The following is a 12143-nucleotide window of genomic DNA, read 5'->3' as shown; positions in this document are numbered from 1 at the left end:
TGGAGCTAAATTACTACACAACTTGAAAAGTGTATAGAATACATTTATTATCACAAATATAGGAACTTAACAGAGGTCATCTATAATTCTCATATTAGTCATGTAATCCATGCAATAGACAATCTGGAAGAGCTATATATCATATGTAATCAAGAATGGGACATCAATCCAGTTGAAAGCATCTTACCCAAATGTTGAATTAGAATAAATTTTACTAACCCCAACCTCCTAGTTAGCAACTAATCCCACGAGGTCCTCTATCCATTATACACAAGGCTAATGCACTTCAGGGCATCAGTGGCACAGCTACTCTTACTTAAATTGTTCTCAGCCAATGTCTACTCTAATTGGTTGGTGACCATGCCTTAGTGGCCATTAAATATTTTGATCATTACCCCGGATATTGCGGCATGTTTCAAAGTGCCATAGCTGAACATATGTCCATATTCCCACAAGTTCACATGAGAATTCCGTGTATATTTGTAAAAAACAAGAATAATACTTCACACCAGAGGGGAAAAGAACATCTAAAGTATTTTTGGCAAATGAGCATGAACATTCAAAAACATACAAATAATATAACTTGTATAAATTGTATGACATCAATTTCTTAAACAATACCTAAAGCATCATTTTCACTAGAAAGAAGGTCTTTGGAGATATAAAACGCATTACTTTCTTTTCTTTCTATAGTCATCTCTCTGTAGCATGATGAAAAAAAATGCCTTTTGTTTAAAAAAAGATTAAAATCTAAAGGGGTCTACAATGGTTTCTGGAATCAATCCTTAATCATCATTTCATTCCTCTGGTCTGTTAACCTGTGAATCTGTGTATGTGTATATGTGTGTGTGTGTGTGTGTGTGTACACGTGCACACACTCATGTTTGGACTGATGCTTAAGGCCACCAATAATCAGTGCTTCATATTTCTAATTTCATTCATTTTCCTTTCTCTCCTTCCGTATCACAGACCTTGAGATACTCATTAATTTGATGCCTCCAGGAATGTACTTTCTGAACTGAGTATCTATTTTTTTTTTTAAGTACCTGCCCAGTGGGTGACCTAACACAATCACTCAGACTGAGAGGTGAGAGGTAGAGACAAAAGAAGATAAAAGATCAAGAGCAAGAGAAGGTAGAACAGAGGGAAATAAGAAAAACAATCAGGCAAATAGCAAAACAAATAGAAAATGCATTACTTCTAAAAAGAAAATACCAATAGCACAGGCAGGAGCAACCATGGAAGCCAAGAATGATCAGACAGATGGGGAAATTATGATTGGATTCTAATATTCAGATCATGAAAAGTTTTCTCAGCCTAAAAACACACACGCCTATGCATATGTATGCAGTCACTTTTTTTTCCTCTAGTTTTATTCCCTTTTTCTTTCCCCAACTTCCACACGTCTGGGAAAGAAGAACACCTTGTGATAACTTCTGACTTAAACCAAACCAAATAAAGTGCTGTCAAGAATTAAAAACGTGGACAGTGTTGAACGGCTGCTCTCAGGATAATAATTGCTTGTTTGGTATTTCCTCCGTGCTAAGGCTAATAATAAATTGAGTGACAGTGACTGAAAACATTGTGGGAATCTAATTAACTTTTTCTTACTTGAACTGTTTACTTTTTTGCTTGTAATTTGTCTCAAACAAATTCCTGGTAGGTCTCAATGTTTCATCCTTGTTTAGCACCACACACTTCCTTTAATTCTCTAATTCTGTTTGGTTCTATTCAGAGCCCTCTCCTTCTAAATAATGAGATAGCTACATTAAAGCCTCAGAGGGTGTACTGTTCATTTTATTTTGGGACAAACTAAGTAGGAAGTGGCCACACGACTGGATGGTGAGTGTCTTTGAATAATACAAACAGGGTTCTCCTCCTCTGCTTTCAACATCTTCTTCTTTTGAAGTGGTCTGGAGGGGAATTTAATAGATTTTAAACTTGTGTTCGAAACACCAATGCCTAGAGGTGCCAGGCAGATGACTTAGATGAGTGCAGAGGCCATGCAGGCCCAGGGTCAACGGGGGAGTGCCTGGGACACCAGAAGGAGTTAGTGATGCTCAGAGCCAGGACACAGCTGCCTTGTGGAATGTGGGTCCAGTCTTGCCCAAGCTTCTGATTTTTCAGCAGAAGTTGATAATGAATCTTCTAGGTAAAATCTTTTAATTTTTTACAATCAGAAATAAATTGAATTAGTTGAAATTAACTGAAAAACACTCTATTAGGTAAAATGTGTCTACAGACAAAATCCAGCATAAGGACCAGGGCTTTAAAAGATCTTTTTATTATATCAGACTCTATGCCCATACATGTCTTAAGGGTGACACTACTCAGACTTCCTTGGGAATTGTGGATTCACCTAAAGATGTTGCTTCCTCAGGACATTTAGTCATTACTGAAACAACCACAATGAAGCTGAGGCTTCAAAGGAAAAGAAAAAAGCTGTGAAATTAATGTATTTATTTATACATTCCCCAAACATAATAGTCCTAATGATCATAATATATGTTTACAAGAAAACACGTTAGTGGACTCCAAACTGTCCTATTTATTTTGTCTGTGCCACTTGGTGACACAGGGAATACTTCATCATCTGTCAGTTAGATTTTTATACCAAATACTGTGGCTACAAAGGTTCTATTAACATTTATATTTGTTTTCTCCATATCCCTTCTCCCTCCTTCCCTCCCTCCCTTACTCTCTTCCTCTCACTCCCCCCCTCTATAGATAGATAGATAGATAGATAGATAGATAGGTATAGATATTTGTATGTATATATATTTAATGCTCTCACAGTCTTGACACCTCAAACTTACTGACATTCTTTTATCTTCACTTACTTCATGTTTTTCTATATATATTTTATTTAAGAGCTTTTCTGTGCTGTAGCATTTTCCTCATCAATTAACCAAAGATACATTTTACAGAAATTTCTGAGATTCTGGAAAACACACGGGAGAATAAAAAGAACCCATCCAGAAACCTTAGTGCAATCATCTACATTAAAAAAAAAGATGTGCTAATGTTGACCATAAACCAACAGAATTTAGATGTGGAAAGAGGAAAGAAAAGTAGCAACACAAACTTTTCTTTAAAATTATATTTAAGAAATCCTTATATTTGGTAAAGTGGTATTGTTATACCCTTCTTCTTGATTGCTTATTTAATGTCCACAAGGAAGTATAAATATGAGCTATCAATTCCCTAAAATAAGATTATAACCCCATTGAGAAATGGAAAATATTTGAGTAGTAATACTAGTATACTCCATATATCTGAAGGCAACTCACAGAGAATGGAGAATGAATAAGAAGCGAGAAGAAACTCTGCATGTCATCTGAACTCTGATAATATTGGAAGAGATCAATATTAGACTAAATTTTAGGGAATATCTCTGAAGAGAAAGGGGTTAGCACATATAAAATGGCTAAAAAAACAATTTCACCTCACCGTAATATAAATATGAAACATTAACAAAAAGACTAAAAAACACATTATTACTAAAATGTCTAGTGCTCTAGTAAGGTACATATTTTAAAATGTATCTAGCATATTGACAAATGATAATAACAACAATAAAAGCAACAGCCAGAATTATAGTGGTAGTAAAACAAAACAAAACAAAACAAAATTCAAACAAGGAGTCTGATTTGTAAGTGCCGCAGATATATCATTGACAAAATAAGTACTAAATACACAAGCACCCGCACAAATCTTACTCTCAACTGTCATTAAACGTCAATAAGAAAAAGTTAAAATTTTATTACAGTTGTATTTACAACCAACACTCCTTTACTCACTGCTAAAGCTATTTAGAGAGAGAATTCAAATGGGGCTAATAATTTTTGCTATTGGAAATCAGTCTTTTCTAGTTTGCTTATATAGGCCTGTTGATATATAGTAATGAAATGGTTTATAAAGTACTGGAAACCTAAAGCACAATGTCTCTAAAATGTCATAGTTTTATAGCAATTTTGCTTCTTCAAAATGTTTAAAGTTGATGTTACTCATTAATATTTATTTATTAAATGTGTATAATTATTTTCCTTCCAAAGACCCATACTATTTAGGTGTGTACATATAAATCAGTACTTTCCCCAAGAATCTATTAAATGCATAGAAGAATTAGAGGTTAGATATGTTTTCTAAAGAAAGTTCAGGAAAAGACACACATTAGGATTTAACAGCTTTAGAATGCCTCCAATTAGCAGGAACAAAAAGCAACATTTATTTTAGTGCATTAGGTTTAAGATGTTAATTTATTACATTTCCTTATCAGAATTTTATTTGTACTTCTTTTGTAAAATATAGTTACCCTATGTTCTTATTATAATTACGTACAAGAGAAAACTATATAAGACATCCTTCCCGAATGTGTTTTTTCATAGCAGAGACTTTTTTTCTAGCACAACATAAATACTTCCCTTGTCAATGGCCATATGGTCCACGTATTTTCAAGGTGAATTAGTTGCAAGTCACTATAATGCCAGAAGTTAAAGCTATGGAAAACTTGGAAGATTAACCAATATTTCTAGAAAATAATCATTTTAACCAAGATCTTTTCATATTCAAAACCATGTAAAGATTACTTAATAATTTCATCTGTACTAATATTCATAATTAAGGGGATATATTACTGACTATAACATAGATCATATTTTGACTTTCTGTATTACCAGAAATATACAAACTTACATCAATCCTCCATTTATATCAATACATGTGACAATAATCTTAGATAAGATCAAAAGTAATAATGTCCCTCTCAAACTCACTTTATTTCTAAATACTGTTTCTGCAGAGTCTGATTTTAAACAAAAATAGGAATATTATTGTCAGGGAATTAAAGATAATAAAATGAAATGTATACCTTTTAGATAAAGTAGACAAAAATGTGTATCTCTGGGTATATGAAATTAATATTTAAAAAGTGCATGCATGTTATTGATCAGTAAATTTTTGTAGGTTTGGAAAAGATAAAATTGTAGTGAGAAGAATCATAAACTTATATTTTATATAACCTAACTAAAAGAATATTTCATAATGGTTTTATGTCTTTGCCTAGCAGTGATCCTATGAATTAGCTAGTCAGGAGCAGCTCAGAATTAATTATATCAGAACTAACATCATTGTATTTGGCAGGTGTCCATTAACATCAAATGGCCTTTGTTAATTAAGCCTAGAGAACAGATCAAATCATTGTGCCATTTTGGAAGGTTTTCTTAGCCTATTGATCTCGGCAAGCACAAGTCATTATGTCATTATATATCTTCTCAATCAATGGGTATTAAAATTATAACTATTATGGAAGGTTCTTGGAAATATCTTAATGTAAAAAAAGTTAAACAGAGATTGAGAACAGCTATTTTAATGCAGCTGTGATCCATTCATCTAGATTGTTTTTTAGGTCCGGAGTCCCTGGATCACATTAACTCAGTTGCTCCTGTCACAATGTTACCTTCACTGAGTTATGATTTATGTTACATTATGTCCCCTGGTAATACAGAAAAACAAAATATGATCTATTTAAACATCAGTTCTGTATCTTTCATTAAACTGTGACAGAAAGCATTACTGTCATTTCGTGTTCTGAATATAAGGATTCTCATGATTCTCAAGGATTCTTATGTTTTGGTTGAATTTAGTTTCAGTAACTATTTGGTTTCTTAGATGGCTAAATCCTTCTGTCATAAGAAAATAATATTATGAAATACTACAGATTTGTATGTTTAAATTTGTAGTTAGAAAATTAAGAACCAAGCTTAGTGACCGAGTATGATAACCTTCTATAAAAAAGGTATTCCTTCTACTTCTTTTAGATTAACTTTTTTTTCTTTTTTTTTAAATATCTAAATGGCTTAATGTACTTCTGCACTGGGATAACCTAATAGTCACCTCAAGTATTTCAGATGTAAATCATATATAATTCTTTTTTTTTTAAATAAATTTATTTATTTATTTTTGGCTGCATTGGGTCTTCTTTGCTGCACGAGGGCTTTCTCTAGTTGCGGCGAGCGGGGGCTACTCTTCGTTGCAGTGAGTGGGCTTCTCATTGCGGTGGCTTCGCTTGTTGCGGAGCAGGGCTCTAGGCATGCAGGCTTTGGTAGTTGTGGCTCACGGGCTCTAGAGCACAGGCTCAGGAGTTGTGGTGCACGGGCTTAGTTGCTCCGCAGCATGTGGGATCTTCCCAGACCAGGGCTCGAACCTGCGTCCCCTGCATTGGCAGGTGGATTCTTAACCACTGCACCACCAGGGAAGTCCCATATATAATTCTTGAATAGAGATATGAATACATGACACCCTGTGTTTCCTGCCTCTATTCATTTATTGAGCACCTAGTGGGCACTAAAACCTAGTAGGCACCAAAAAATAAGACATTAGCAAATTATTAATGTAAAAGATAATGGTGCTTAAAAGTATCTAGAGTGTCCACTTAATGACCCAAAGGAAGTTCCTGAATGGAACCTATGACCCAAAGGAAGTTCCTGAATCTTTTTACCTTCATCGATCCTCAATTTACTCATTGGCAAATAAGATAATTCCACATCTACCTAATTGAGCAGTAAGAATTAATACACCTATTAGCAGAGTTTCCAGCATATGGCAGTTATTATTATGATGATGATTTATATATTACTGAAGTTATAAAATATTTCTATCCATTATCTAATCGATAGCCTTGTTACGGGTTGAAGCGTGTCCCACAAAAATTCATATGTTGAATTCCTAACACCAAGAATCTGAGAAAATGACCTTATTTGGAAATAGGATTGTTGCAGATGTAATTAGTCAAGATGATATCATTAGGTTAGACCCTAATCCATTATGACTGGTATCTTATAAAAAAGGGAAATTTGGACGCAAGAGACAAGCGCTTACGGAGAATGCCATGGGACCATGAAGGCAGAGACCAGGGTGATGCTCCCACAAGCCAAGGAACAGCCAAGACTACCAGCAAACCACCAAAAGCTAGGCGGGAGGCCCAGCATCTCCCTCACAGCTCTCAGAAGGAACCAATCCTGCTGACACTTTGTTCTTGAACTTCTAATCACTAGAACTGCAAGATGATAAATTCCTGTTGTTTAAGCCACCCAGTAAGTGGTATTTTGTATGGCAGCCTTAGAAAAAAAACCACTACCACTAAACTCTATAAGGTGGTTATTATTTTAGATGAGAAAACTGAAGTTCAGAGAGATGAAGTGACTTGTCCAAGGATATGGAGCTAAAAATGGTAATTTGGGATTCAAACCCTGGTTATGTTACTCCAAGGTCAGGGATTTTTAAAATATCAAAGCTGAAACATCCAAAAACCTAAAAGTAGAGTATAGGTATATACTCTTCCTATATACTTTCTTATATCCTTTAATGGTTATGGAGCTGCTAAAATAATATAATAAAAAAATAATCTCTTAACAGTTGACTACTTTCAGTCAAGAAAAAGAACAAGATTCACTGACTTCTACATTTTCCAATGAGAAACTTATGGAAAAATTAATCTACAATATTTTTATGCATATTAATATAACAAATAAATACAGAAGAAATGGAAAAGCCAAATAAGGAAGGTATATGGATGATTTTCACTATAATTATGATAAAACACTCTGCAGTTGCTTTTTTGATATTAGAAAAAAGTGATAAATCCATGAACAAACCAATAAGAACCAAATAACAGTATGAAAATAAAATAAAGCCAGGCAAGCTGTAAACATGCTCTGAGATTCCTAGTAGCCAAGGCAAACAGGTAAACGTCCTCAGCCACAAGATTCACGAAGCCCACAACATAAAAACAAGTCCGTAGTTAAACATAAGTTTATCTAGTTCTGACACCTGAGAATATTCATTAACTCATTCCCAGAATTACCTATGAGTTATGACTACAGATTATAGATACCATCTCCAATAACATGGTTCTTATTCTCAGAACAAATGAATGGCATGCCACCAAAACACTCACAGATTAATGCAAGTTTAAGAGGTACCAAGACAATAGGAGTCAAATGAATAGCTCTCAGATATTCAAGAATAAACGTAAGAAGAGAGCTGCTATGGTTTATTCCCATCCCACGACAAAACTGATCACTTTGAACCCAAGACCAGAGAAGTCTGATATCCTCTTATGAAAATAAAACTACGGGAAAGGCCAAGTTTTTCTTCATAAAATAGTTTGGCATCTGCTCTAATACCCAGGAAAATGGCTGAATAAGGCCCCAAAGTTTGATCTTAGATCTTGGTAACTGTCTTTCTTTATCCCTGAGGCCATACAAAGAAAAAAAGAAAAGAACATTAAGGGAATATTCATTTTTAAGCAAGTTGCTTCCTGGCAAATATAAGCCATTTAAATATCCAAGGTCCCCTGACAAATGGTTTTATTTTTAACTCTATCTTGAACCATCCACTCCTTCACAAATTAAATAAATTTTGGGACTATTCTATCGGAGTTGCTAATACAAAGAAGCATAGTTCTTCTATTCTCAAAATGCTGCATGGGGGATGCATTTAGCCAACTCCTGCAGAAAGTCTTCAAGTCATTTGGGTACAAATTAAAAAGAAAGGATGCTACATATAGGGGTACGAGAGTAAGAGGTACAAACTACTAAGTATAAAATAAGCTACAAGGGTATATTGTACAACATGGGGAATATAGCCAATATTTTATAATAACTATAAATGGAGCGTAACCTTTAAAAATTGTGTATCACTATATTATACACTTGAAACCCATGTAATATTATACAGCAACCATACTTCAATTTAAAAAAAAAGAAAGGATGCTAAATGCAGCCCCCTTTTAAAAGGACTGTATTATTTATAGTCTTTCAGTGTCCATGCCTGTTCCTTTCCATATGCCTAACTCCTTACTTAGAAACTCTAAATCTCAAAAATGAAAACTTATACTATTTTGTTCTTTGTTTCTGGCCTTGCCATTTCTTAGTACCAGCTCCTCCCTTCTACCCTACTCCCCATCCAGGACCAGACTTACCTCCTGTCTGAGTGATGACTTGTATGTCACTTGAAAGAGGACCATCTCCAATTGAGGTAAAAGCCAGGACTTTGACAGAATACGTCTTCTGGGGCACTAAGTTGCCAATAGTAGTGATTTGGCTGTCAGCTACATTGTGTTTCATCCAGTTGTTAACATGCTGAGTGGGATCCATTGTATAATAAACTCGGTATCCTTGAATCTGTCCATTTGGCTCTTCAGGTTCCTTCCACTGTACCAAAATGGTGGTTGAACTCAACATCCGCGCCTGGACATCCCTGGGGGCACTGGACGGTGCTTGCTCTGAGGTCTGTGTTAGCACGGGCTCACTGGGAGGCCCTCGCCCGATGTTATTGACAGCAACAACCCTGAATTCATAATCCGAGTAGGGACTTAGTCCAGCGACACTGTAGCGTGTGGTCGCCACCCCATCAATTTCTTTGTAAGGTTCTTCAGAATTTTTAGGTTTATGCTGAATGATGTAGTAAGAGACAGGCTCAGGGTTCCCAGAGTCCCATGTCAGTGTGATGCTTGTAGCTGTGCTCTCAGTCACGACAGGAGTTCCTGGAGGTTTGGGTAAGGCTTACAGGGAGAAAAAGAAAGACAGTGAATACCCATCACTTTGAAGAAATCACAAGAATCCATAAACTCTGCTATTAGAATGACAGAAGTATGTACCTAGTAAAGATTTAATTAGATGAAATCATAGCAAAGGACAGTTTTCTAAGTGGTCAGGAAGTACAGTAAGACATGCTTAGGTGACAAATCGCAGTTTACTAGAAGTGTATTATAGGCATTGTATTTTTGGGCTTGTATCCAAATCCACCACTTATTAGCTATGAGATCCTGGATGTGTTGCTTAACTTCTCTTTGCTTTAGTTTTCTCATGTGAAAAATAGGCAAAATTGTATTACTGGAATTGTACTGTACAGTTGGGTAACTGTATTTCATGAGTTTATGGTGAAGATTAATGAGCTAATCCAGTAATGCTCTTAATATGTATCTGGCACCCTCAGAAAACAGTAGTTCCAATTATTACAATTATTATAACCACAAGCTTGGCCCATGAGACCCTTGCTTCAACAAAATGATATAACTAAATACCAATAAACATTGAAAAAAACCAAAATTTTAGATATAAAATGAAATGGTATTAAATTGTTATAAAAGAAGAGTATCCACTTTGTTTTCAAGATGTAAGACATAAGTAACATTACTATATATTTTTTAATAAATAATCTGACCAATAATTATAAGGTAATAAAGAATAGTAATTTCAAATCAATCCATTTCAAATTCACGCTTTTTACTTAATATTCAAAATATGCTGAAGGAGCTAAATTAAAGTCTATTCACAAATCACTTTTTTTTTTTTTTTTTTTGTGGTACGCGGGCCTCTCACTGTTGTGGCCTCTCCCGTTGCGGAGCACAGGCTCCGGACGCGCAAGGCTCAGCGGCCATGGCTCACGGACCCAGCCACTCCGCGGCATGTGGGATCTTCCCAGACCGGGACACGAACCCGTGTCCCCTGCATCGGCAGGCGGACTCTCAACCACTGCGCCACCAGGGAAGCCCACAAATCGCTTTTTAAAGTATTTTATTTTATTGTCATAATATGTATTCTATATCCAACATCAGTAATATCAGATTACAGCTACATGACAAACATTTGCAATTAAATCTATATTTTAGAAATCTTGTTCATTCTTTTTAGCAGAAAGGCACAACTCAAAATGCTACTACTTAAGCATACAAACCATCAACACTGGTGGCCTCACCTGGACAGTGATTCTGAAAGGTATTGATATTAAGGAAGAAAGGAGAGTGTCACAAGCTGAATTTTTAGAGAAAACTCAGAAGGTAACACTCATATAATCAGCTCCATAGTCCTCCTCTTTTCCTTGTCAACTTAAAGGCAAAAAATACAACACTCCCTACAATGGTAACTTTTCAAGATTAGCAAACTTGTACTTAATTAGTGCTATATCCCCAATACCTAGAACACTGTCTAGTCCTGAGTAGGTTTTTAATAAGCACTGTGAACTGACTACCTGAATAAATGAGTTCTTTCTCTCTTTAAGGTGCTTTTTGTTTTAATTCACTTTTTGCCTTCAAGATCCACCCTTATGTTTTATTTATTTATGTTTGTGGTGGAGGGGGTATAGGGAAGGAGCAAGAGTCAGGAAAACAAAGAAACTGAACAAAATATTATTTTAGTGTGACTCCTGCTTTTGAATTCTTGAGGGTCTTTAGTAAACCTTCAAATATTTAAAGCTGAGATGGTTAGTATGGGAAAGACGATTCAGTATTTGCAGATTACTCTAAGAACCATGGAATGATAATATTTGGCCTGGGGATTTTGCTGAAAATAATAATAGAAAGACATTTGTTTCAATATTCTGGCCTGGCATTTTTCTAGGAAGTGTATGATCTGAATTTCCCCTAGATGTCTTTCTGTATTCTTCAGGCAAGTAGAAATATTGCTAATTAAAGATGTGTTTACTGATATTTAACAGAAACTCTTAGTTTCGCTAAGTCACACTGATTATGCAGTACAGGTTTTGTATCTGTAATTTTGTATCTGTAATGGAGAATACTATGCCTAATACCATAATAATATGCAATAAAACATTACTATTTTAAATGACTAAATGTTGAAAATGCTGTGTACCTTGTCTTATGTCACATTATTGATTTTATATGGTATACATTAGGTATATGCACTTGGTCGAAAATATGACACCGATTACAATGTGTGCTGCATTTTTTTAGGATCACACTTCCTAGAAGGGGAAGACAACTTGTTTCGTTTTGCAATAGTTCCAGACATTTGCAGGAACCTAAAGTCACCCTCAGACTGACTCATTTTGTGAAAGTTTTCTAAAATTCTATAAACACTGTATAAAAACAACTGGTATCCTCACACACTCATTTTTTACCCCCTTTGATTCAAAAGTAACCATGGAATATAGTACCTCGGTTATAGTCAGTATACTTATTTCAAGAAAAGAGTATTTGTTGAGCACTTCGCTTACATGAGGTGAGAGCTAAAACAGAATATAATCACACTTGCATTTTGATTTTTAATGGTAGGGTCTATCAAAAGTTTAAAGCATCTATTACTAGACCATGTTGATTTCAACTCTCTCTTTTTTTTTTC

General features: G+C 35.1%; 1 protein-coding gene across 10 annotated transcripts in view; it reads right to left on the bottom strand.

Annotated features, from left to right (window-relative positions):
• Positions 1–12143, bottom strand: part of PTPRD (protein tyrosine phosphatase receptor type D) — a gene marked incomplete at both ends in the record, with an annotated part of 413617 nt that overhangs the window by 173856 nt on the left and 227618 nt on the right. For all 10 annotated transcript variants that reach the window (XM_079706279.1, XM_079706285.1, XM_079706286.1 and 7 more), the window contains one exon: positions 8984–9565. In XM_079706279.1, coding sequence (XP_079562405.1) covers positions 8984–9565 — 582 coding nt within the window. The remainder of the gene's footprint in view (positions 1–8983; positions 9566–12143) is intronic.

Source organism: Hyperoodon ampullatus, assembly GCF_949752795.1.
Source record: "Hyperoodon ampullatus genome assembly, chromosome: 6".
Classification (NCBI taxonomy): Eukaryota; Metazoa; Chordata; class Mammalia; order Artiodactyla; family Ziphiidae; genus Hyperoodon; species Hyperoodon ampullatus.
The sequence above is the reverse complement of the archived record's forward strand: the minus strand, read 5'-3'. Positions and strand labels throughout refer to the sequence as shown.